The sequence below is a fragment of the Panulirus ornatus genome, chromosome 58 (assembly GCF_036320965.1).
Source record: "Panulirus ornatus isolate Po-2019 chromosome 58, ASM3632096v1, whole genome shotgun sequence".
In the NCBI taxonomy this organism is placed as follows: domain Eukaryota; kingdom Metazoa; phylum Arthropoda; class Malacostraca; order Decapoda; family Palinuridae; genus Panulirus; species Panulirus ornatus.
The window spans coordinates 28,894,580-28,921,873 of record NC_092281.1 but is presented as its reverse complement, the minus strand read 5'-3'; the positions used below and the strand labels follow the sequence as shown (position 1 = coordinate 28,921,873).

At 40.7% G+C, this 27,294-nt stretch overlaps 2 protein-coding genes across 2 annotated transcripts in view; one reads left to right on the top strand and one right to left on the bottom strand.

Moving 5' to 3' along the window:
- Positions 1 to 6,055: 6,055 nt before the first annotated feature.
- On the bottom strand, positions 6,056 to 10,594 carry LOC139766804 (uncharacterized). Its single transcript, XM_071695722.1, has 3 exons — positions 10,486 to 10,594; positions 10,281 to 10,309; positions 6,056 to 7,095 (listed from the first exon to the last, which is right to left on the bottom strand). Exons 1-3 carry the CDS (start codon positions 10,523 to 10,525, stop codon positions 6,418 to 6,420), a joined length of 747 nt encoding a protein of 248 aa, XP_071551823.1. The 5' UTR covers positions 10,526 to 10,594; the 3' UTR covers positions 6,056 to 6,417.
- A 5,919-nt stretch (positions 10,595 to 16,513) lies between these two features.
- The window catches only part of Not1 (CCR4-NOT transcription complex subunit 1), a 560,605-nt gene continuing 549,824 nt past the window's right edge, over positions 16,514 to 27,294 (top strand). Inside the window, exon 1 of the mRNA XM_071695617.1 lies at positions 16,514 to 16,789. Within this exon, the coding sequence (XP_071551718.1) occupies positions 16,688 to 16,789 (102 nt within the window). The 5' untranslated portion in view covers positions 16,514 to 16,687. The remainder of the gene's footprint in view (positions 16,790 to 27,294) is intronic.

Here is a 27,294-nt window from a genome sequence, read left to right as displayed (position 1 = left end):
TTTTTTGATTTTCCAAAAGAAGGAACATAGGGGGCCAGGTGAGGATATTCCAAAAAAGGCCCAGTCCTCTGTTCATAACGCTACCTCGCTAACGCGGGAAATGGCGAATAGCTTAAGATATATATATATATATATATATACATATATATATATATATATATATATATATATATATATATATATATATATGGGAGAAAGAACACTTCCCACGCATTCCTCACGCGTCGTAGAAGGCGACTAAAGGGGGCGGGAGCGGGGGGCTGGAAACCCTCCCCTCCTTGTATTTTAACTTTCTAAAAGGGGAAACAGAAGAAGGAGTCACGCGGGGAGTGCTCATCCTCCTCGAAGGCTCAGATTGGGGTGTCTAAATGTGTGTGGATGTAACCAAGATGAGAAAAAAGGAGAGATAGGTTGTATGTTTGAGGAAAGGAACCTGGATGTTTTGGCTCTGAGTGAAACGAAGCTCAAGGGTAAAGGGGAAGAGTGGTTTGGGAATGTCTTGGGAGTAAAGTCAGGGGGTTAGTGAGAGGACAAGAGCAAGGGAAGGAGTAGTACTGCTCCTGAAACATGAGTGGTGGAAGTCTGTGATAGAGTTTAAGAAAGTAAACTCTAGATTGAAATGGGTAAAGATGAAAGTGGATGGAGAGAGATGGATGATTATTGGTGCATATGCACCTGGGCATGAGAAGAAAGATGATGAGGCAAGTGTTTTGGGAGCAGCTGAGTGAGTGTGTTAGTAGTTTTGATGCACGACACCGGGTTATAGTGATGGGTGATTTGAATGCAAAGGTGAGTAATGTGGCAGTTGAAGGAATAATTGGTGCACCTAGGGTGTTCAGTGTTGTAAATGGAAATGGTGAAGAGCTTGTAGATTTATGTGCTGAAAAAGGACTGGTGATTGGGAAAACCTGGTTTAAAAGGCGAGATATACATAAGTATACGTATGTAAGTAGGAGAGATGGCCAGAGAGCGTTATTTGATTACGTGTTAATTGATAGGCGCGCGAAAGAGAGACTTTTGGAAGTTAATGTGCTGAGAGGTGTAACTGGAGGGATGTCTGATCATTATCTTGTGGAGGAGAAGGTGAAGATTTGTAGAGGTTTTCAGAAAAGAAGAGAGAATGTTGGGGTGAAAAGAGTGGTACCAGTAGAGACTGAGTACAGAATGGAAAAAGGTGAGAACAAAGGAGGTAAGGGGAGTGGGGGAGGAATGGGATGTATTTAGGGAAGCAGTGATGGCTTGCGCAAAAGATGCTTGTGGCATGAGAAGCGTGGGAGATGGGCAGATTAGAAAGGGTAGTGAGTGGTGGGACGAAGAAGTAAGATTATTAGTGAAAGAGAAGAGAGAGGCATTTGGACGATTTTTGCAGGGAAATAATGCAAATGAGTGGGAGATGCATAAAAGAAAGAGGCAGGAGGTCAAGAGATAGGTGCAAAAGGTGAAAAATAGGGCAAATGAGAGTTGGGGGGAGAGAGTATCATCAAATTTTAGAGAGAATAAAAAGATGTTTTGGAAGGAGCTAAATAAAGTGTGTAAGACATGGGAACAAATGGGAACTTCAGTGAAGGAGGCAAGTGGGGAGGTGATAACAAGTAGTGGTGATGTGAGAAGGAGATGGAGTGAGTATTTTGAAGGTTTATTGAATGTGTTTGATGATAGAGTGGCAGATATAGGGTGTTTTGGTCGAGGTGGTGTGCAAAGTGAGAGGGTTAGGGAAAATGTTTTGGTAAACAGAGAAGAAGTAGTAAAAGCTTTGCGGAAGATGAAAACCGGCAAGGCAGCGGGTTTGGATGGTATTGCAGTGGAATTTGTTTAAAAAAAAGGGGGTGACTGTATTGTTGACTGGTTGGTAAGGTTATTTAATGTATGTATGACTCATGGTGAGGTGCCTGAGGATTGGCGGAATGCTTGCATAGTGCCATTGTACAAAGGCAAAGGGGATAAGAGTGAGTGCTCAAATTACAGAGGTATAAGTTTGTTGAGTATTCCTGGGAAATTATATGGGAGGGTATCGATTGAGAAGGTGAGGGCATGTACAGAGCATCAGATTGGGGAAGAGCGGTGTGGTTTCAGAAGTGGTAGAGGATGTGTGGATCAGGTGTTTGCTTTGAAGAATGTATGTGAGAAATAATTAGAAAAGCAAATGGATTTGTATGTAGCATGTATGGATCTAAAGAAGGCATATGATAGAGTTGAAGAGATGCCACATCGTTCCAGTTCACTCTATTCCTTGCACGCCTTTCACCCTCCTGCATGTTCAGGCCCCGATCACTCAAAATCTTTTTTACTCCATCTTTCCACCTCCAATTTGGTCTCCCACTTCTCCTCATTTCCTCTACCTCTGACACATATATCCTCTTTGTCAATCTTTTCTCACTCATTCTCTCCATGTGACCAAACCATTTCAAAACACTCTTCTGCTCTCTCAACCACACTCTTTTTATTACCACACATCTCTCTTACCTTTTCATTACTTACTCGATCAAACCACCTCACGCCACATATTGTCCCCAAACATCTCATTTCCAGCACATCCACCCTCCTCCGCACAACTCTATCTATAGCCCGCGCCTCGCAACCATATAACATTGTTGGAACCAATGTTCCTTCAAACATACCCATTTTTGCTTTCCGAGATAATGTTCTCGACTTCCACACATTTTTCAACGTTTCCAGCACTTTTGCCCCCTCCCCCACCCTTTGATTCACTTCCGCTGCCAGATCCACTCCCAGATATCTAAAACACTTCACTTCCTACAGTTTTTCTCCATTCAAACTTACATCCCGATTGACTTGTCCCTCAACCCTACTGTACCTAATATCCTTGCTCTTATTCACATTTACTCTCAGCTTTCTTCTTTCACACACTTTACCAAACATAGTCACCAGCTTCTGCAGTTTCTCACACGAATCAGCCACCAGCGCTGTATCATCAGCGAACAACAACTGACTCACTTCCCAAGCTCTCTCACCCACAACAGACTGCATACTTGCCCCTTTTCCGAAAACTCTTGCATTCACCTGCCTAACAACCCCATCCATAAACAAATTAAACAACCATGGAGACATCACGCACCCCAGCCGCAAACCAACATTCACTGAGAACCAATCAGTTTCCTCTCTTCCTACACGTACACATGCCTTACATCCTCGATAAAAACTTTTCACTGCTTCTAACAACTTACCTCCCACACCATATATTCTTAATACCTTCCACAAAACATCTCTGTCAACTCTATCATATCCCTTCTCCAGATCCATAAATGCTACATACAAATCCATTTGCTTTTCTAATTATTTCTCATACATTTTTCAAAGCAAACACCTGATCCACACATCCTCTACCACTTCGGAAACTGCACTGCTCTTCCCCAATCTGATGCTCTGTACATGCCTTCACCCTTTCAATCAATATCCTCCCATATAATTTCCCAGAAATACTCAACAAACTTATACCTCTGTAATTTGAGCACTCACTTTTATCCCCTTTGCCGTTGTATAATGGCACTATGCAAGCATTCCGCTAGTCCTCAGGCACCTCACCATGAGTCATACATACATTAAATAACCTTACCAAGCAGTCAACAATATAGTCACCCCCTTTTTTAATAAATTCCACTGCAATACCATCCAAACCCGCTGCCTTGCCGGCTTTCATCTTCCGCAAAGCTTTTACCACCTCTTCTCTGTTTACCAAATCATTCTCCTCACCCTCTCACTCTGCACACCACCTCAACCAAAACACCCTTAATCTGCCATTCTATCATCAAACACATTCAACAAACATTCAAAATACTCACTCCATCTCCTTCTCACATCACCACTACTTGTTCAGTTTTTTCGGCCATTCTCCGCAATCTACCACACCCCTCTCTCACTCTGCCATTCCCTAAACGACCAACCATCCTCACACCAGGTATTGTTCTCAGGCGTTTAGGGGCCAAGATTCGCACCAGTACAGCACCGTCGGGACTACTATACCATCAAACATTCCCATTAATGCCCTCAAAGTCAGTGACTCCTCCTCCCACACACTCCTCAGTGCACCCAGCATATATATCCCCTTGACTATTCTATAGTTCACTGTAGCTCCGGTTGCTTTATCGGCTGCCATGTTCACTACCAAGGTACTCATGTCGCTCTACTTCCTCCAGGTTCTTCCCGTTCAGACTCACACTCAAACCCCACCACCCGCCCCCATCCCTCTCCTGCTCAAGCTCCATACCTTTCTTTTATTTACATTATCTCGACTTCCTCCTTCCACTGACTCTCAGATTCAAACACCAGCTTCCGCAGTCTGCTACCAGAGCCATATCATATGCAAACAACACCTGACGCCCGTTCCACCACCACTACCATCATATGATAGACTTACCCCTTCTCTATGTCTCTGTTCCAGCATAAAATTTCCTCATTCATCGTAGTGTTACTGTTCTTTGGTTATTTTAGATAGTTAGAAGCGCCTCCTTCCTTAAATGAAACCTTTAAAAGATTCTAGTATGGTATACAAACGGGAAAGAAAAACTTTTCTTGGTGTCTGATGACGATAACCTCCTATTTTTTCCCAAGCCATTAGATTACAAATTGCGCTTCTCAGGCACGGGGTTCACCAAGGGGTAAAGGCGAACAACATTTCTGAAACCTCCCTACAAACCAAGCAGAAATCCCGTGAATGAAATCGCTACAATTATTCTACCCTTGATACTTGCGCCTGTTAATTGTGAGGAGGACCGCTTCACTCTCGTCAGTTTCTTTCTTGCCAACAGCTTGAGTCGAGTAGATTGAAGGTTATTAGTTGACTTATGAGAAATTAGTGGACATACGCCATTCATTGGGGTTATGCTCTAAGCCCAGTTATTGTGACACCATGTATATCCATACAAACTCATATTGAAATATAATAAAAAAATGTATCTTGTGGTTACTGAAGCGAAAATCTTTCGCTCCTTCCATTGCTGCAGTCTTGATGCAAGCCACTCAACCTTCTGCAAACATATTTCCATAACTTAAAAGTTGTGTATTGTTCATGAAGCATGGCATCTTTATCATGTTCCTTAAGATGGTAAATGTTATCTTCTGATGACTCAGCTACAGCTGTTTGGCATGTTCTTGATATAGTGTTTATTCCAGTTTACAGATGGGGGAAGAAACCCGGTGCTCCTGTTCCATTCAGAACAGGGTTGATAGACAAGAATATAACTAGTGTTTATGTTGAAAATTCAACGATTCCAATGAGTCAAACGAATCAGTCAGTACTGTATTCTCCCCTAACCTGAACTAATGTAATCCAAGCCTCACCTAAACCATTGTAACCTAACGTAGTCTGATGTAGATGAAATCTGAATCGCGGTTGGACCCAGCCTTAACCCTGATACCAAAGTTTCCAGTCAAAATACAAATGGTATGCAATCTTTATTATTTCTTTTTTATTTAAGTTGTCGTTTGGAGTCATGATAAAATCTTACTTGTCATTTATACAGCCATCTATAGTCCATTTCATATCTGAAAAGATATTTAGCAAATTGCCAATGAACTCACCCATCACTTCACGCGTTCTTATATGTTCTGGCTAGCCAATTAGAAGTAGGCTGTTGACATCTCTGCAACATCTAGCTTGATTTTTGTCAAGAAAAAAATACTGACGGTGAATTTTTCGTTTTTCATTGGATATCAAAATAAACTAAGATCGGTAGTATTTCATATAAAAAAAAATCCTTGTTGGCCATTATCATTTAATGCATTTTTCAGTGTTTTTATAAAGTCGAAATATCTGATACATAGTAAAATCCTCACAACATCGTCATGGCCTTGTCGAATATGTTACTGGAATGGATATCGATTGCTAAATAGTCTAACAAGCCAGAACCTTAACGTACACTAGGTACGCAAAACATCTTTATATTCAGTCAGTATATTGGTATGGATTGCTATTGTTTCCTCTAGATCGCTGACTGAAAGTGAATCATAGTATCTGGACAGTTGTATTCCCCTTTGCAGTATATGTAAACCTTCCGTGCGGCTCAATCCTTCGCTCTCGTGGCAATAAAGTAAAATGAAAATTCTTTACATTTATTCTTGCCTCATAAAGGCATTTATACATCATCTCTCTGATTATGTACATACACAAACAAAATACCAGCAAAGTTATGTTCCAGATGGACGGTTTCTTCACAAATGCACAGCATGACATCATCATTATAGTTTGTAAGTGTAATGGTTTAATCGTCTTGACGTCATCATCACTGCAGGAAAGAGTCTGTGGTGCATCATCATTATTTTCGCCAGACTTGAATCGTGAAATAACATATCAAGAGTTGATGTTACTTCTGTTTCTGACTAGCTTGACGTACTACTCAGTTCCAGTGCATGAGACAGTCGGCATGATACGGTTGTGAAGAACAGTTGGAAGACAACTCCTTAGTATGCTCCATGGTTATAATCTCGGTTTTTGGCCTTAGACAATGCCTTGGCCGCTGCTGCCTCGGCTTGAGCAGCTGCCTGCTGTGCCTGCTGCAAGTCGTTAAGGGCTACATTCTGCTGTTGATTGAGGGCGTGTGCAGCTTGCTGAGCCTGCCAGGCCATTGCTGCCTGCCTTGCACGCACGGCTCTAGCAGCCACTAGTGCCTGGAAGGTCTCGGCCACGATGCCACGAGCCTCGCCGTAGGCGGCATCGATGTCGTTGAGTGCCTGCACGGCCAGGTTATACGTGTTCTCCGCCTCCTGCTCGGCAGTTTGAGTCTGGGTAGCCAGTGAAGATTCAGCGAAGGCTGCGGCCTGCGCCCCTTGAGCAGCGGTCGTGATTTGTGCAGCCTGATTTTGCGTGTTGGCCGCTGCAGCTTGAGCTGTTTGCGCTGCAGCCGACGAAGCGGCGGCTGCTTGACTAGCTGCCGCTGCTGCGGCTGCATTTGAAGCTCCAGTAAGACCTGCGGTAGCGGCTGTAGCTTGAGCCGCAGCTTGGTTGGCAATATCAGCAGCGCTAGGCCCCAGGCCTGTACCGCCACCTCCGCCACCGGCACCAACGATCAGGTAGCCGCCGCCGCCAATTCCGTACCCGTCACCACCACCACCGGAATTCCCACCATAGCCACGCTTTTCCTGTAATGCAGTAATAATAAACAAAATAAGTTAGATTACCTTTAAGAAATAGAAGGTAATACATTCCATTCACTAATCTCATCTGTGAAAGAAATGTTTTGTTCTGTACGATATGAACCTGTCGACATTATGCTCAGTCTGTTTCTCGGGAAAAGTCTAGTCTGGTAGTGCATATTCAAGTTGCTCTCGATTATGTGACACGAATGTCTTCGCTGTATACTGTCAAAGGTCGGTTGTAATGTAATTGAGTCTATTGCGGGACTGCCTATTTAAGGCTTTAAAACGTGTGTCAGGATATTTGATAACGCTAGAATATTTTGATAGGAACGTAGACCTTTCTTAATGCCGGAATAAAGTATTAAACATTTTTCGGTGTGTGGATATAACTTTACGTTGACGGCCTTGATTAATGACCCTGGCAATTGATAGTCCTAAGCACTAACGTACACAAACCAGCCATCTGCGGTATTCTTTCGTTATTTCACTTGTTAGTATTTCTACACCATAATCTGTTTTTGTGGTCGGTGAATCTACCTTGTTTACATTATTTCCCAAGCATATAATATATCCCTTGTGTAGAATGTTTCTGTTGTATCATGTCATATACCCAGTCAAAGACCACATGCAGAGTGCAAGTGTATGTGATCTTAGAATCATCCTTAATACCTGAAGGTTGGTGGATGTATCTTGACAACCAACCAAGCCATCCTTTCGGTTACTATATTTTCTTGGTAGTATACATCTGAGAGACAAATAATCCTTTCCCATATCATAAAAATTTTCCATCAGCTTAATCCAATGTATCTACATTGGCTTTGATTCCATAATCCTATATACTCGCATATCCGCAGTTTCTTAGTTTTATTCGTTCCAAAAATGTATTTAAAGATACTAGAAAATGAAGATGGCGAACAACGGTCCAATTAGTGATCGGTGGCAACTATGTATAATTTCAGTAACAAAAACTCCGCGACCCCTTTTACGTGGTTCCTGCAGCTTGAAGGCTGCGTATAGTTAATAGATGGGAAAAGATGGATTGGTTTAGAGTGAGTTCTTCAACGCGATTATACTCCATATCGTCAATTGACGATGACACAACCTCGCCAATCTTTGCTCCTTCATTTGGAAAGTAATACAAGAAGGGAGGATTTCCAGCCACCCGCTGCCACCTTCTACAACACGCACGTAATATATATCCTAAGGGGTATATATACATATATATACCCCAGGGTGTGGATTTGGCAGCAGATGGAAGCAGAAGTGAATCATAGGGTGGGGGAGGGGGTGAAAGTTCTGGGAGCGTTGAAAAATGTGTGGAAGTCGAGAACGTTATCTTGGAAAGCAAAAATGGGTATGTTTGAAGGAATAGTGGTTCCAACATTGATATATGGGTGCAAGGCGTGGGCTATAGACAGAGTTGTGCGGACGAGGGTGGATGTGCTGGAAATGAGATGTTTTAGGACAATATGTGGTGTGAGGTGGTTTGATCGAGTAAGTAATGAAAGTGTAAGAGAGATGTGTGGTAATAAAAAGAGTGTGGTTGAGAGAGCAGAAGAGGGTGTTTTGAAATGGTTTAGTCACATGGAGAGAACGAGTGAGGAGAGATTGACAAAGAGGTTATATGTGTCAGAGGTGGAGGGAACGAGGAGAAGTGGGAGACGAAATTGGAGGTGGAAAGATGGAGTGAAAAAGATTTTGAGTGATCGAGGCCTGAACATGCAGGAGGGTGAAAGGGTTGCAAGATATAGAGTGAACTGGAACGATGTGTTATACCGGGGTCGACGTGCTGTCAATGGATTGAACCAGGGTATGTGAAGCGTCTGGGGTAAACCATGGAAAGTTCTGTGGGGCCTGGATGTGGAAAGGTAGCTGTGGTTTTGGTGAATTATACATGACAGCTAGAGACTGAGTGTGAACGAATGTGGCCTTTGTTGTCTTTTCCTAGCGCTACCTCGCGCACGTGCGGGGGGGAGGGTGTTGTTATTTCATGTGTGGCGGGGTGGCGGCGGGAATGAATAAGGGCAGACTATGAACCAATATATGTATATGTGCTTGTGTGGACGTATATGTATATGCATGTGTATGTGGGTGAGTTGGGCCATTCTTTCGTCTGTTTCCTTGCGCTACCTCGGTAACGCGGGAGACAGCGACAAAGTATTATAAATATGAATATATATATATATATTGAATGGAGAAAAACTGGAGGAAGTGAAGTGTTTTAGATATCTGGGAGTGGATCTGTCAGCGGATGGAACCATGGAAGCGGAGGTGGATCATAGGGTGGGGGAGGGGGCGAAAATTTTGGGAGCCTTGAAAAATGTGTGGAAGTCGAGAACATTATCTCGGAAAGCAAAAATGGGTATGTTTGAAGGAATAGTGGTTCCAACAATGTTGTATGGTTGCGAGGCGTGGGCTATGGATAGAGTTGTGCGCAGGAGGATGGATGTGCTGGAAATGAGATGTTTGAGGACAATGTGTGGTGTGAGGTGGTTTGATCGAGTAAGTAACGTAAGGGTAAGAGAGATGTGTGGAAATAAAAAGAGCGTGGTTGAGAGAGCAGAAGAGGGTGTTTTGAAATGGTTTGGGCACATGGAGAGAATGAGTGAGGAAAGATTGACCAAGAGGATATATGTGTCGGAGGTGGAGGGAACGAGGAGAAGAGGGAGACCAAATTGGAGGTGGAAAGATGGAGTGAAAAAGATTTTGTGTGATCGGGGCCTGAACATGCAGGAGGGTGTAAGGAGGGCAAGGAATAGAGTGAATTGGAGCGATGTGGTATACAGGGGTTGACGTGCTGTCAGTGGAGTGAATCAAGGCATGTGAGGCGTCTGGGGTGGACCATGGAAAGCTGTGTAGGTATGTATACACGTGTGTGGACATGTGTATGTACATGTGTATGGGGGGGGGGGGTTGGGCCATTTCTTTCGTCTGTTTCCTTGCGCTACCTCGCAGACGCGGGAGACAGCGACAAAGTATAAAAAAAAAAAAAAAAAAAAAAAAAAAAAAATATATATATATATATATATATATATATATATATATATATATATATATATATATATATATATTTATATATGTGTGTGTGTGTGTGTTGATCCTAAAAGTGAAAAGATTTTTCCATGTATCATAACCAGAATAGGGTTTCCAGATATGAGTTAGACAAGCGTCCAGACAGCAATACTCACGCGCTGGGCTTCCTCGCCGACAGCCAGTCCTGCAAGATAGAAAATCTGATGTGGCATGGAATATATTGACAATTTCAGGTAAGAACATAATTATAATGACTGGATTCCTTTCATCTATAGAATTATCAGTAGGTATTTCACGTGATTCACTTTAACAGACAACAGTTTTGCAAGCAGTGAAAGAGGTTACATGTTCTTAACTGACCCAAACAGAGGAGGGCAATGACAGTCTTGAGAGCGACCATACTGGACGGAGGGCGGGCTCGGTGTGTCGTGGCTAACGTGCGCGTCACTTATATAGCGGTCGCCTCCGGTCCGGCATGACGATGCTTTGAAGAGTCGGTTGTGTGGGAGCAATTGAGACACCCAAATACAAGTCACTGTGATACCGCCTGGCTCCACATTGTATCTCAGCTGCTTTGAATCATTCAACCATTTGTTGGAGTGTGGCGGCTGCATTAGCCAACCTGGTAGTGAAAACGGTGGTGCTTCAGTTATTGTGGCTCGGAGTCAGGCTCATGTGATTGCATAATAAAGTGAGACGATACAAAACGAAAGTGCTCACCCGCACTTGAATAATCAAAAAGTAGTTTCTAAAATAAACGTTTTCTGTTTGTGGTGGAGTGGGTCTAAATAATTTCTGATAATCGCCCAGTCCTAACTATCTGTCTACCGGAGAAAACCGTGGACCATCCAACCGGCTAAAGTTAGGTACGCCGTACCCAGCCCCTCAATCAAATGTAGAAATGTTTACATCATTCACTAGTAGGCGTCACGGCGTGTGATGGGTACTTAGATGTTACAAAAAAAACGCTGAGCAGGATTATGTAGAATAGATCATGACAGTAGTCCAATAATGTATGTTCATAAGGGTGCCTGTATGAGTGTGTGTATATATATATATATATATATATATATATATATATATATATATATATATATATATATATATATATATATATATATTATATATATGAGTTTGGTAAAGTGTGTGAAAGAAGAAAGTTAAGAGTAAATGTGAATAAGAGCAAGGTTATTAGGTACAGTAGGGTTGAGGGTCAAGTCAATTGGGAGGTAAGTTTGAATGGAGCAAAACTGGAGGAAGTAAAGTGTTTTAGATATCTGGGAGTGGATCTGGCAGCGGATGGAACCATGGAAGCGGAAGTGGATCATAGGGTGGGGGAGGGGGCGAAAATCCTGGGAGCCTTGAAGAATGTGGGGAAGTCGAGAACATTATCTCGGAAAGCAAAAATGAGTATGTTTGAAGGAATAGTGGTTCCAACAATGTTGTATGGTTGCGAGGCGTGGGCTATGGATAGAGTTGTGCGCAGGAGGATGGATGTGCTGGAAATGAGATGTTTGAGGACAATGTGTGGTGTGAGGTGGTTTGATCGAGTAAGTAACGTAAGAGTAAGAGAGATGTATGGAAATAAAAAGAGCGTGGTTGAGAGAGCAGAAGAGGGTGTTTTGAAATGGTTTGGGCACATGGAGAGAATGAGTGAGGAAAGATTGACCAAGAGGATATATGTGTCGGAGGTGGAGGGAACGAGGAGAAGTGGGAGACCAAATTGGAGGTGGAAAGATGGAGTGGAAAAGATTTTGTGTGATCGGGGCTTGAACATGCAGGAGGGTGAAAGGAGGGCAAGGAATAGAGTGAATTGGATCGATGTGGTATACCGGGGTTGACGTGCTGTCAGTGGATTGAATCAGGGCATGTGAAGCGTCTGGGGTAAACCATGGAAAGCTGTGTAGGTATGTATATTTATGTATATTTATGTATATATATGTGTGTGTGTGTGTGTGTGTGTGTGTGTGTGTGTGTGTGTATGTGTGTGTGTGTGTGTGTGTATGTGTGTGTGTGTGTGTGTGTGTGTGTGTGTGTGAATACGGATGAGGACAAGGAAAGGTTCCCCCCTAGTAACTAATGTCGTGGATTGCAAGGAAAGAATCTTCTATGTTCTATCCAGCTCATGTCAGCGACAAGAAGGGCACCAACAACAAGTTTTGTCCTATCTTAAGACTGTAGAATTTCTGATGGGCAGTTCTTTTACACTAGTTCACCAGCGTCTGCCAGTGTTCTACAAGTATTTCTTCTGTTGAACACCAATTACAGAGATCCCTTTCCTGTCTTGTAGGCCCAACTTTCGCAGCTCTGATTATGATGTACATCCAGTTTTCTCTTTTAAAGTAGATTTTTTTTTCTTTGCTTATTCCAAAACATTGTGCCTTAAATACTCGTCATAGATTTAGAATCTTTATATTTTGATGCTGTCTTGCTCTGTCCTTGCTTGTAAGCTAACACCAGTTTGACCTATCAACTCTTGTAACTTTTTAAACTTATAAACATTCTTTGACAAAATAATTTCAATCCTTAGGTTTTGGCATCCACTTCTTTCCTAGCGGATTCTCTGTACTGAGGGAACTTCATTGTTCACCACAAGAATTAGATGAAATTCTTCAGGCTCTAACGACATAATTTCACCTCAACTGGATTATCTTATCACACTCCTGAGGAAGTCACTTAAGCGCACCTGCCCCGCTGATTGCTACGTATAATCTTCAAGTAACCAGTATTGCACTTTAGCAGCACTGATGACTGGAGTAATCTTTTTTTCATATACTTTTTTCTTATATTTTCCTATGGGGAAATTTAATTTTTGCAAAGGAAGGGGTTTTAGGTTTTAGGATTTAAGATATAGAGAAGAGGATTTTGGTGATGGAATAGACCGTCTATTCATTTCGGTGCATGGGTTAACCATTTTTTTTATGAAAGCGATGGGTCCGACGTGTGAGGCTTTGAGAAACTTTCCTTCCTTTAGTATTTCATCCAGCTTTCATCTCGAACCGAAATTGTTTGGTCTTTCTGATCGTTGGGCAAAGGTACTCGTATTTCTAACATGTGGAACTGTCTATAGCCCACGCGTCGCAACCATATAACATTGTTGGAACCACTATTCCTTCCAACATACCCATTTTTGCTTTCCGAGATAACGTTCTCGACTTCCACACATTTTTCAACGCTCTCAGAACTTCCGCCCCCTCCCCCACCCTATGATTCACTTCCGCTTCCATGGTTCCATTCGCTGCCAAATCCACTCCCAGATATCTAAAACACTTCACTTCCTCCAGTTTTTCTCCATTCAAACTTACCTCCCAGTTGACTTGTCCCTCAACCCTACTGTATCTAGTAACCTTGCTCTTATTCACATTTACTCTCAGCTTTCTTCTTTCACACACTTTACCAAACTCAGTCACCAGCTTCTGCAGTTTCTCACATGAATCAGCCACCAGCGCTGTATCATCAGCGAACAACTACTAAGTCACTTCCCAAGCTCTCTCATCCACAGCAGACTGCATACTTGCCACTCTTTCCAAAACTCTTGCATTCACCTACCTAACAAGCCCATCCATAAACAAATTAAACAACCATGGAGACATCACACACCCCTGCCGCAAACCAATATTCACTGAGAACCAATAACTTTCCTCTCTTCCTACACGCGCACAAGCCTTACATCCTCGATAAAAACTTTTCACTGCTTCTAACGACTTGCCCTCCACACCATATATTCTTCATACCTTCCAAAGAGCATCTCTATCAACTCTATCATATGCCTTTCCAGATCCATAAATGCTACATACAAATTCATTTGCTTTTCTAAGTATTTCTCACATTTATTCTTCAAAGCAAACACCTGATCCACATAATCCTCTACCACTTCTGAAACCACACTGTTCTTCCCCAATCTGATGCTTTGTACATGCCTTCACCCTCTCAATCAAAACCTCCCATATAATTTACCAGGAATGCTCAACAAACTTATACCTCTGTAATTTGAGCACTCACTTTTATCCCCTTTGCCTTTGTACAATGGCACTGTGCAAGCATTCCTCCAATCCTCAGGCACCTCAACATGAGTCATACATACTTTCTTACACTCTATTACATACTCCCACCACTCTTGTTTCAGGAGTACTGCTACTCCTTCTCTTGCTCTTGTCCTCTCACTCACCCCTGACTTTACTCCCAAACCACTCTTCCCTTTTACCCATGAGCTTTGTTTCACTCAAAGGCAAAACATCCAGGTTCCTTTTCTCAAACATGCTACCTATCTCCTTTTTTCTCAACTTGGTTACATTCACACACATTTAGACACCCCAATCTGAGCCTTCGAGGAGGATTAGCACTCCCTGCGTGACTGCTTCTTCTGTTTCCCCCTTTAGAATGTTATAATACAGTGAGGGGAGGGTTTCCAGCCCCCTGCTCCCGTCCCCTTTAGTCGCCTTCTACGACACGTGAGGAATGCGTGGGAAGTATTCTTTCTCCTCTATCCCCAGGGATAAGAATCATATATATATATATATATATATATATATATATATATATATATATATATATATATATATATATATATATATATATGATTCTGTGAATAATCAGCATTATTAGCTCCTCTACTCCAGCAATTCATTTGATCATTCTGCCAATTACGGTCTAATTTGATGTTGAACGGGAGTTTTTTTCAGATATAAGGTTGGCATTGGTGATATGATATGGTAACATGCGAAAGATATGTGGTGTCAGTTTTAATATGGTCATCCCCGCAATATAAATGTCGATCAGGCAAACGCCTGATCAACATGAACATAGACGGTCCTCACGAGTGGTTGCCCAGATGACCGCTGCAGCGCAGCCACATTGCCATCCAATCGTCTGATGAAAAATTCGCCAAGACTATGTGTTTGTCAGTGACAAGCCGACGACCCGTTCTTGGGTGCTCCGTAAGGGCGTCGGATGTGTGTGCTTAGGGTGCTGTTACTGGCACAAGGCGGCCCATGTTTAACGGTAGTGTATTGGACCCTTAGTGGATGTGTATTGTGTAAAATGCGAAGAAATGCTTCATCCCAAATAAATTGAGTTCATGCCCACTGCTCATCAGGAGTCAGTTGTTGTTGTTTCCACTCGTTTACACGTTCCTCCACGTTACTTGTCCTTCCTTGTATCACTTTATATATGTAGGTTTCTTATTTTCTTAAGGTTGTAAGAAAATCGGTCTAAATCCTTATACATCCTGTATAACTATTTTCCTTTGATTTGATTCATGATAAATTCATTGTCCTCTTTGATATTCCTTTCTTTGATTTTCTCTTCCTCGTAATTGATGTTAACCGATTACACCACGCAGCTGGATTGTATGTTTGAGTGATTTGATCATAGCTCCGTTTTCGTGCACGTCGTTCACTTATGACCGTGACGCAAATGTGTTTTCGAAAGAATGTTAAGTGAGGTACTAGATTTTAGATGTTAAGATGAATACTTATATTGCTAACAACAGATTCTGGCTAATGTTAGCTGACACGTAGACTATTCTCATCAAAAGCATTTTTTGTTGTCCGGCACAGGATGTCGTACCATTTCATTCTTTATATAGTAAAGAATTGCATTTCTTGGTATATTTGCGGCACGGTAAAAGGTTGTTGATTCGTTCATCTGAACTGCCTACTACACATCTCACATGGTGAGAAGTGAGAACGACAGAAAACTATAGAGAACTGAGAATTAATTAGGAAAAATTACAACTCTGTTGCTTTCTTTAGCGATCACCACTTTGCGTGGCCTAAATAGGATTAACCATCTGTTACTAGCACTACGGTTGTTAGGTACAACCGCTCACTTGCGACGTCGAAGTATGATATTTCTGAGGATTCAGCTGCCTAATTCGTTTGTTATTGCGTAGTTAGTTGTTGAAATATTCACATACATACGTCTGTGAAAGGATAGATCCCTGATTCGTTTAAATGTCCCGCCAATGAGATCCCACCCTGTCGTCAGGTGAGTTCACATAATCGAGTTGCCTGTTGTTGTTCCGAGACGGTAATACTCGTTTTCTGATAAACAATTGATACAGTAACACCCATGATGCATTGATGAAGAATAAACATCTATAAAGAATTTTCACTCTATGGTTTATTTATACAATAAATGATAATAATGGTAATCTTTGCGTCTGTTATTCAATAGATTTCCATATTACATTAGCACATAAATATTGAACCTTTTTAACAACGAGTAAATAGTATTCGGATTCCATTTTATCCGATTGGAATATATCTTTTCGTAAACATAATAGTAGCCGATTAGCTTCTGTTTCATGAACTCCTTTTCAGTGTGTGTCTTTGTGTTCTCTATACTCCGCCCAGGCGGCGAAGGAAAGTTTGGAACGAGTTAGGTTGGAGCCAACATGGAGGACAAGGGAAAAATCACATAGTGTTTCGGTGGACATCTGACCCACTTTTCCTAATGTTGGACTTCGAAAAATTACCGATACACTCACTAGGTGGTTGTAGAAGGTGTATGCGAAAGCTTCAAACAAATTTGAAGCTTTCGATGCCGTTTTAATGGCACTATGAACCTAGACTCGCTAACTGCTGCTTTGTCTCATATTGGTAATCTGGTCGCCAGTTTGACAAAGAAAAACCTGAACTCTAGTGTCCAAGAGATTCAGGAAGTAAGTGCTTTCTTGTTTATTGTGTGTGTTCAAGTGGAAGTGCTATATGAGGGAATTTATGTTTGGGCTTGTGTGATCAGCTGTGATGCGTCGCCTGTCAGTCTTCAGCTGGACGCTGCCCCATCACCCACTGCTGCTGCTGCTGCCCAAACCTCTACACTCTTGATTGTTTTTGCACTATTCTCTACTGTTTTTGCTTTCATTATGGGTGTTTCAGTGGCTTCAATTCTGACGTCTGTGTGCCAACTCCAACAGATTTTTAATGGTGAATGCTAACTACATGGTGCTGGATAACAAGCAGTTTATTTTTCAGAATGTAGTGTTAAGCTTGAACCCTAACTTAATCCTTGAAAGAATTTAGCATATAAAAGGTGGTTGATGGAATAACCAAATGAGAATGCGTGTCAGAAATAAGTTGTTTTTTGTTGATTTCGATTTGCATTCCCAAAATTGTTAGAAATTGGGTAACTAACATTTTTGACTGCTAAAATAGGAGGTAAGACATTATTTTCATGTTTTTAACTGTAGAAAGTTTTCATACAGTTTAGAATTATTTGCAAAAGTAGCTGTGCATTGCTATTAGCTTTTTATATTGACTGATTTTATTCTGCATTAGAGTAGTGTTTATAGAAGAGAACAGTTGCAGATTATGATTTTAAGCTTATGTAGTTATTGAATTATGGAGACAAAAGTGAGATGTGTGTATTAGGGAAAATGCAGTTTTAATGTAAAATTAGGTATGTAAAAACAGTAATGGATTAACTAAAAATAGTAATAGATTAACATTATAGCTGTACAACCAACTAGCTTTAGGAATTGGCTAATTGTGCTCCAGCTGCTGATATAGTTTGTCGTGATTACAGAAGTGCATTAGTAGTATATTTTAAGGTTAGAGAAGACGACAGTAGTGATTCTGGGAAAATATGTGTTTGATTAGAAATAAAAGTAGATAATACATATATAAGAATAAATAGAGCCTATGAAAGCCATATCAGAATTCACAAGTAGTCAAGATTTATATTTATTTTCAGTGTTCAATTCAAAGTGTACTAGATATGATCTTGTAAACAGACAGTTTGATCCCCTGCTGAAGACAAATAAATGGCATATTTCTGATATAATTTTGGCCGCTAGTCCAAAAGGTATGGTTAGGTTCCCTTTTTTTTTTTTAAGTATATTGCCTACTTTTACATTAACCACACATTTTCCCTGATATCACTCTATTTCATAATTGCTGATTAAAGATTAATGCTTCGAAAGTACTTGAATAATCACAGCAAACCTTATAGAGCTCTTGAAACTTGAGTAGCCAATTCCCAAAGCTGGTTGTATTGCAGAGTTAAACTGATGGTAGAAAATCAGAACTAATGAAAACGTCTTCTGAACTCCCTAGCAATAGATATTTATCTTTAGATTCGTTATTCTAGTTGAAACAAATCTCTCCTATGGTTGCTCATAGTACAGATGTTGCTGAATGTCGGAAGCATATAACAAAACAGGTGGTCATGTGATCCCCTGTAGTAGAACAGTGTAATGTAGATGTATTTCTTTTGTATGTTTGGGTAATTCTGTGAGATTAGGTTAGGTTTCATAGGTTCCATTTATTTTCTGCAAATGTTTTACCTGCTATGATATTAATCACATTTTTCCTAATGTTCATAATCCTCATCACAATAGCCCTTTTTAAATTCTGAAGAAGGCTTATGAATTTCCTTTCATTTTTTAAAATTTCTCTTTTTAAAGTTGGAGATAATATAACATTTACTTCCACATCAAAATTAGCTTTGGGAAAGGCTATTGTTTTTGGAGCTTCATTTAATTTGTCATGGTTACAGAAATACCCACAGAGCATGATCTGGAGCACTGTATTTTATTGAATGGTATTGAATAAGGAGGATTAGGGTTATGTATATTAGGAGAATGTAAGGTTAACTTATAGTCCTAAGATTGGTCTGTATTTACATTCCCTCTGGCTTAAGATTTCTGTTTTGGAAAATATAAAAGAAATTGTCCTTATGAATTGACTCAACATAGTGTTAACACATAAAGGACTGTGTCCTGGAAATTTTGGGGTGAGGGGGTCTCTTGGACAGATATTATGAAAAACTAGAAAAGAATATGTATATGTTAAAGAAAAATATATATCTGGTAAATTAATTGTAAAGTATATTGTGCTGTACTGGCATTTGATTTGGTGCACTTTGCGAGTTCAGCTTGTGTGTGTGTTGCTGACGAACATCTTTGTCTCATTGCTGCTTCTAAGGGTGGACTGTTACACAGATATCCTAGTGCTGATTGTTCAACATCCAGAAAAATCAGCATCATAAGAATTGCACCAAACAGTATCATTGATTAGCCATTGATAGGTGAGGCATTCAGTTGGGCTGTATCTTCCCTCATTTTGTGGTAGATGCTGACTGTAGATACTTTTGACCTAAGGCATCTCTGCATAGAGATAAAGCATACTTTTCAGTTTAACCCTTTAACTCCTTATGAAGGTTTCCTTTCCAACCTTGTGAGTATCAGTTTTTCAAGTATTCTCCCTAACCCTGATGCATTTACGGGCCGCCCAGGGTCGAGCACGTAGGTTGCGGTCAATCAAATGGACACGTGGTTCAGCTATATATATATATATATATATATATATATATATATATATATATATATATATATATATATATATTTCACACATATTCACCATTTCCCGCATTAGTGAGGTAACACTAAGAACAGAGGACTGAGCCTTAGAGCTAATATCCTCACTTGGCCCCTTCTCTGTTCCTTCTTTTGGAAAATTAAAAATGGGCTATGGATAGAGTTGTGCGCAGGAGGGTGGATGTGCTGGAAATGAGATGTTTGAGGACAATATGTGGTATGAGGTGGTTACTAAGAACAGAGGACTGAGCCTTAGAGCTAACATCCTCACTTGGCCCCCTTCTCTGTTCCTTCTTTTGGAAAATTAAAAATGGGCTATGGATAGAGTTGTGCGCAGGAGGGTGGATGTGCTGGAAATGAGATGTTTAAGGACAATATGTGGTATGAGGTGGTTTGATCGAGTAAGTAACGTAAGGGTAAGAGAGATGTGTGGAAATAAAAAGAGCGTGGTTGAGAGAGCAGAAGAGGGTGTTTTGAAATGGTTTGGGCACACGGAGAGAATGAGTGAGGAAAGATTGACCAAGAGGATATATGTGTCGGAGGTGGAGGGAACGAGAAGTGGGAGACCAAATTAGAGGTGGAAAGATGGAGTGAAAAAGATTTTGAGTGGTCGGAGCCTGAACATGCAGGAGGGTGAAAGGCGGGCAAGGAATAGAGTGAATTGGATCAATGTGGTATACAGGGGTCGACGTGCTGTCAGTGGATTGAATCAGGGCATGTGAAGTGTCCTGGGGTAAACCATGGAAAGTTGTGTGGGGCCTGGATGTGGAAAGGGAGCTGTGGTTTCGGGCGTTATTGCATGACAGCTGGAGACTGAGTGTGAGCAAATGGGGCCTTTGTTGGCTTTTCCTGGCGCTGCCATGCGCACATGGGGGGGAGGGGGATGTTATTACGTGCGTGGCGGGGTGGCGATGGGGGTGAGTAGGGGCAGACAGTGTGAATTATGTGCATGTGAGTATATGTGTGTGTGTGTATATGTGTATACGTTGGGATGTGCGGGTGTGTATGTTTGTGTGTGTGGACGCGTGTGTATGTGCATGTGTGTGGGGGTGGGTTGGGCCATTTCTTTCGTCTGCTTCCTTGCGCTACCTCGCAGGCGCAAGAGACAGCGACAAAGCAAAATAAATGAATATATATATATGTGTGTGTGTGTGTATATATATATATATATATATATATATATATATATATATAGGTGGTAGAGTTTCCCGCAGTGTATCGAGACAGACTTCCCCAGAACTTTTTTTAAAGGGGAAGTAAATGTTTATAGTTGTGTTACTGGAGTGATAGTTTTCATACATGGTGTTTTGACAAGAAAATAGTGAAATTGGAGAAAAATGTAGCTTAGACATTGAAGCTTATTGATACAGTGGTAAATTGATGAGAACTGCTATTGACGTTTGTGTAAATAAAAGTATACATTTCCTTTTTCCATAGCCAGAGGTTGAACCATTATGTGACATTCATTTTTTCATTCATTTCAAGCTAGAAGTTTCAGTTTTCTAAATTGTTTCTTACATTTTTCATATGTATATATATGTATGTGTGTGTGTCTGTATGTGTGCGTGTGTGTGTGTGTGTGTGTCTGTATGTGTGCGTGTGTGTGTGTGTGTGTGTGTGTGTATGTATATATATATATATATATATATATATATATATATATATATATATATATATATATATATATATATCTTTTCTTTCTTTCATACTATTCGCCATTTCCCGCATTAGCGAGGTAGCGTTGAGAACAGAGGACTAGGCCCTTGAGGGAATATCCTCACCTGGGCCCCTTCTCTGTTCCCTCTTTTGGAAAATTAAAAAAAAAAAAAAAGTGAGAGGGGAGGATTTCCAGCCCCCCGCTCCCTCCCCTTTTAGTCGCCTTCTACGACACGCAGGGAATACGTGGGAAGTATTCTTTCTCCCCTATCCCCAGGGATAATATATATATATATATATATATATATATATTATCCCTGGGGATAGGGGTGAAAGAATACTTCCCACGTATTCCTAGCGTGTCGTAGAAAGCGACTAGAGGGGACGGGAGTGGGGGGGCCAGAAATCCTCCCCTCCTTGTATTAACTTTCTAAAATGGGAAACAGAAGAAGGAGTCACGCGGGGAGTGCTCATCCTCCTCGAAGGCTCAGAGTGGGGTGCCTAAATGTGTGTGGATGTAACCAAGATGTGAAAAAAGGAGAGATAGGTAGTATGTTTGAGGAAAGGAACCTGGATGTTTTGGCTCTGAGTGAAACGAAGCTCAAGGGTAAAGGGGAAGAGTGGTTTGGGAATGTCTGGGGAGTAAAGTCAGGGGTTAGTGAGAGGACAAGAGCAAGGAAAGTCCTAGTAGCAATACTCCTGAAACAGGAGTTCTGGGAGTATGTGATAGAATGTAAGAAAGTAAATTCTCGATTAATATGGGTAAAACTGAAAGTTGATGGAGAGAGGTGGGTGATTATTGGTGCATATGCACCTGGGCATGAGAAGAAAGATCATGAGAGGCAAGTGTTTTGGGAGCAGCTGAATGAGTGTGTTAGTGGTTTTGATGCACGAGACCGGGTTATAGTGATGGGTGATTTGAATGCAAAGGTGAGTAATGTGGCAGTTGAGGGAATAATTGGTATACATAGGGTGTTCAGTGTTGTAAATGGAAATGGTGAAGAGCTTGTAGATTTATGTGCTGAAAAAGGACTGATGATTGGGAATACCTGGTTTAAAAAGCGAGATATACATAAGTATACTTATGTAAGTAGGAGAGATGGCCAGAGAGCGTTATTGGATTATGTGTTAATTGACAGGCGTGCGAAAGAGAGACTTTTGGATGTTAATGTGCTGAGAGGTGCAACTGGAGGGATGTCTGATCATTATCTTGTGGAGGCTAAGGTGAAGATTTGTATGGGTTTTCAGAAAAGAAGAGGGAATGTTGGGGTGAAGAGGGTGGTGAGAGTAAGTGAGCTTAGGAAGGAGACCTGTGTGAGGAAGTACCAGGAGAGACTGAGTACAGAATGGAAAAAGGTGAGAACAATGGAAGTAAGTGGAGTGGGGGAGGAATGGGATGTATTTAGGGAATCAGTGATGGATTGCGCAAAAGATGCTTGTGGCACGAGAAGAGTGGGAGGTGGGTTGATTAGAAAGGGTAGTGAGTGGTGGGATGAAGAAGTAAGAGTATTAGTGAAAGAGAAGAGAGAGGCATTTGGACTATTTTTGCAGGGAAAAAATGCAATTGAGTGGGAGATGTATAAAAAAGAGACAGGAGGTCAAGAGAAAGGTGCAAGAGGTGAAAAAAAGGGCAAATGAGAGTTGGGGTGAGAGAGTATCATTAAATTTTAGGGAGAATAAAAAGATGTTCTGGAAGGAGGTAAATAAAGTGCGTAAGACAAGGGAGCAAATGGGAACTTCAGTGAAGGGCGCAAATGGGGAGGTGATAACAAGTAGTGGTGATGTGAGAAGGAGATGGAGTGAGTATTTTGAAGGTTTGTTGAATGTGTTTGATGATAGAGTGGCAGATATAGGGTGTTTTGGTCGAGGTGGTGTGCAAAGTGAGAGGGTTAGGGAAAATGATTTGGTAAACAGAGAAGAGGTAGTGAAAGCTTTGCGGAAGATGAAAGCCGGCAAGGCAGCAGGTTTGGATGGTATTGCAGTGGAATTTATTAAAAAAGGGGGTGACTGTATTGTTGACTGGTTGGTAAGGTTATTTAATGTATGTATGACTCATGGTGAGGTGCCTGAGGATTGGCGGAATGCATGCATCGTGCCATTGTACAAAGGCAAAGGGGATAAGAGTGAGTGCTCAAATTACAGAGGTATAAGTTTGTTGAGTATTCCTGGTAAATTATATGGGAGGGTATTGATTGAGAGGGTGAAGGCATGTACAGAGCATCAGATTGGGGAAGAGCAGTGTGGTTTCAGAAGTGGTAGAGGATGTGTGGATCAGGTGTTTGCTTTGAAGAATGTATGTGAGAAATACTTAGAAAAGCAAATGGATTTGTATGTAGCATTTATGGATCTGGAGAAGGCATATGATAGAGTTGATAGAGATGCTCTGTGGAAGGTATTAAAGAGTATATGGTGTGGGAGGCAAGTTGTTAGAAGCAGTGAAAAGTTTTTATCGAGGATGTAAGGCATGTGTACGTGTAGGAAGAGAGGAAAGTGATTGGTTCTCAGTGACTGTAGGTTTGCGGCAGGGGTGTGTGACGTCTCCATGGTTGTTTAATTTGTTTATGGATGGGGTTGTTAGGGAGGTAAATGCAAGAGTTTTGGAAAGAGGGGCAAGTATTAAGTCTGTTGGGGATGAGAGAGCTTGGGAAGTGAGTCAGTTGTTGTTCGCTGATGATACAGCACTGGTGGCTGATTCATGTGAGAAATTGCAGAAGCTGGTGACTGAGTTTGGTAAAGTGTGTGAAAGAAGAAAGTTAAGAGTAAATGTGAATGAGAGCAAGGTTATTAGGTACAGTAGGGTTGAGGGTCAAGTCAATTGGGAGGTAAGTTTGAATGGAGAAAAACTGGAGGAAGTAAAGTGTTTTAGATATGTGGGAGTGGATCTGGCAGCAGATGGAACCATGGAAGCGGAAGTGAATCATAGGGTGGGGGAGGGGGCGAAAATTCTGGGAGCCTTGAAGAATGTGTGGAAGTCGAGAACATTATCTCTGAAAGCAAAAATGGGTATGTTTGAAGGAATAGTGGTTCCAACAATGTTGTATGGTTGCGAGGCGTGGACTATGGATAGAGTTGTGCGCAGGAGGATGGATGTGCTGGAAATGAGATGTTTGAGGACAATGTGTGGTGTGAGGTGGTTTGATCGAGTAAGTAACATAAGGGTAAGAGAGATGTGTGGAAATAAAAAGAGTGTGGTTGAGAGAGCAGAAGAGGGTGTTTTGAAATGGTTTGGGCACATGGAGAGAATGAGTGAGGAAAGATTGACCAAGAGGATATATGTGTCGGAGGTGGAGGGAACGAGGAGAAGTGGGAGACCAAATTGGAGGTGGAAAGATGGAGTGAAAAAGATTGTGTGATCGGGGCCTGAACATGCAGGAGGGTGAAAGGAGGGCAAGGAATAGAGTGAATTGGATCAATGTGGTATACCGGGGTTGACGTGCTGTCAGTGGATTGAATCGGCATGTGAAGCGTCTGGGGTAAACCATGGAAAGCTGTGTAGGTATGTATATTTGCATGTGTGGACGTATGTATATACATGTGTATGGGGGTGGGTTGCGCCATTTCTTTCATCTGTTTCCTTGCGCTACCTCGCAAACGCGGGAGACAGCAACAAAGCAAAAAAATATATATATATATATTTATGTGTGTGTGTGTATATATATATATATATATATATATATATATATATATATATATATATATATATATATATCTTTTTTCTTTCATACTATTCACCATTTCCCGCATTAGCGAGGTAGCGTTAAGAACAGAGGACTGGGCCTTTGAGGGAATATCCTTACCTGGCCCCCCTTCTCTGTTCCTTCTTTTGGAAAATTGAAAAAAAAACGAGAGGGGAGGATTTCCAGCCACCCGCTCCCTCCCCTTTTAGTCGCCTTCTACGACACGCAGGGAATACGTGGGAAGTATTCTTTCTCCCCTATCCCCAGGGATATATATATATATATATATATATATATATATATATATATGGGGGTGGGTTGGGCCATTTCTTTCATCTGTTTCCTTGCGCTACCTCGCAAACGCGGGAGACAGCGACAAAGCAAAAAAAAATATATATATATATATATATATATATATATATATATATATATGTGTGTGTGTGTGTGTGTGTGTGTGTAGCATGAATGGGATGGCTTTGATTAGGACCTTGGCTTCCCATGCTGTATCAGCTAACATAATAGAATTGAAAAATCACTTCAAAAGTATATTGTGTTACTACAGTAATTTTATAACATTTGATAGATGTTACAGCACAACACGCTCCAATCTGTGAGAGTAAAGCTTGCTTATGTGGCTAGTGAGTTGTCAGTGCACATTTTGTTGATTTATTGGTTATCTCATCACGGGAAAATTTATCGTTAACGTTTTATCATGTAGAAGAAATCTTGTTATAGTATGTGTGATTATTGATGATATTTCCTTAAGGCAAAATTATGAAGTTTTATAGAACTATCAGCTGCACCAATCAGGTGCATTTTTGTCAAAGTTAGGTGGGCAATGGGAACAGTTTCCATTTTTGTTAGTAACACATTCTGCCTCATCTTGGCCAATTGTCAATGCAGTAAGAGTCATTCTCCTTTAAATCAATCTTCACACAATATGAAGACATTGTTGTCATGTGATTCTTCCCAGAAAACTCATGAGAGTTCTGTCATTAGCATGGAGAAATTATTTCTAACTTCCACCTCATTAACCACTTGGGCTCAGAAGGCAGCCATGAAATAGAGGCTTGAAACTCGGTTCATAGATTTGTGTCTAAAAGAGTTGCTTTTCTTTTGTAAATATGCATTCGTAGGATTTACGGTTAAATGTTAGTGGGAGAAGGCAACCTGTACAAGCATGGCTTGGGTCTCCACATAATTTTCTTAGTGCTAATTACAGTAGCTTGTGACATGAGCCACCTCTACATACTAATAAGTGCACTTTCAAATTTGAATGAGGGCAGGAAGAGGAAAGCTATAAAAGTACAGTTTTTGTCATAAAACATGCATATGGTGCCTGGGTCCTTTAGGAATTTAACAAAATAATTCACAGCTGTACTCCCTTTTAACCTTTAATCCGTTAAACTCATCAGTTGGTAATGCATGGTTTCACTGGTCAGTTAGTGATTCAGAGGTTCCCACTGTTATTTGAATTCCTTGCTAAAGTGTATGTCCAACACTTATTCATAGATGTCTCCATCATTCTCTGGCCAGAACTAGAAAAAAAATGTCACATGCATTAGTTACCAGTATGAATTATAAAAGATGTACTATATGTTGTGCAAGTTTCCATTCTCTCCCCAAGTGCATCAGCCAATGAAATTTTAGTTTTAGGATTAGACTAAAGAAGCAGTTACTAGTTTTATTGTGCATATTTTGATGACAAAAATATTGGTGTTCAGTTTAAGATAAATATTTGTTGATTTATTATGCAAAATAAAGTTTTATGTTTAGATAAGGCTATGTAATTTGTAATATTATTTTGTATTAATGTATACCTGAATTAATTTCTAGGATATGTACCTGGAAGTGATTTGAATTATGTATTTTGTATTAGGTATGCACAGGACTTGTAAAATCATGCTTGCAAAGAAACATTTATGGTACACTCACTTCAGCATGGTCCATTCAGAACCCTACTGCACCATTAGCATTTTTTTCTTTCTCTTGGTAATATGCAAATATTTGTGTGAAATTTTCCTACTGTAAAGGAGATTGTCTCCAAGGATCATTTGCATAGTTTAAAAGTTAAATTTCATTTGATTTTGATTATTTGAGCTTTTTTTTGTTTTTGTTTACCAAATACCTTTCATCAAAATTGTATTGCATATCTTCCCATGGTATCATATGTTTGCTCATGATTGCCAGATGTACAGTTATCAATACTTTGGCTACCAGATGCATGCTTTAATGAAAATCCTTCCTCTATGGTGTTTACAGTATAGCTACCTACTGTAATGTTTCTGAAGATGAATTATTACATTGGGTAACATGGTGTATATATATATGACATGATTGTTCCAGGAGATTTAAGATCTGTCTGGAAACTTAAGTATATGTTTTGTTTGTGTATTGGACTTTGGTCTCGATTGTATGAGTTTAGTGTGAAGAACTGAAAGGTTAAATGAAATATAGGTAATACTCTTGTAAAATATCAACAGAATCTCTAATAACCTCATCAGATCTCACCTTGCA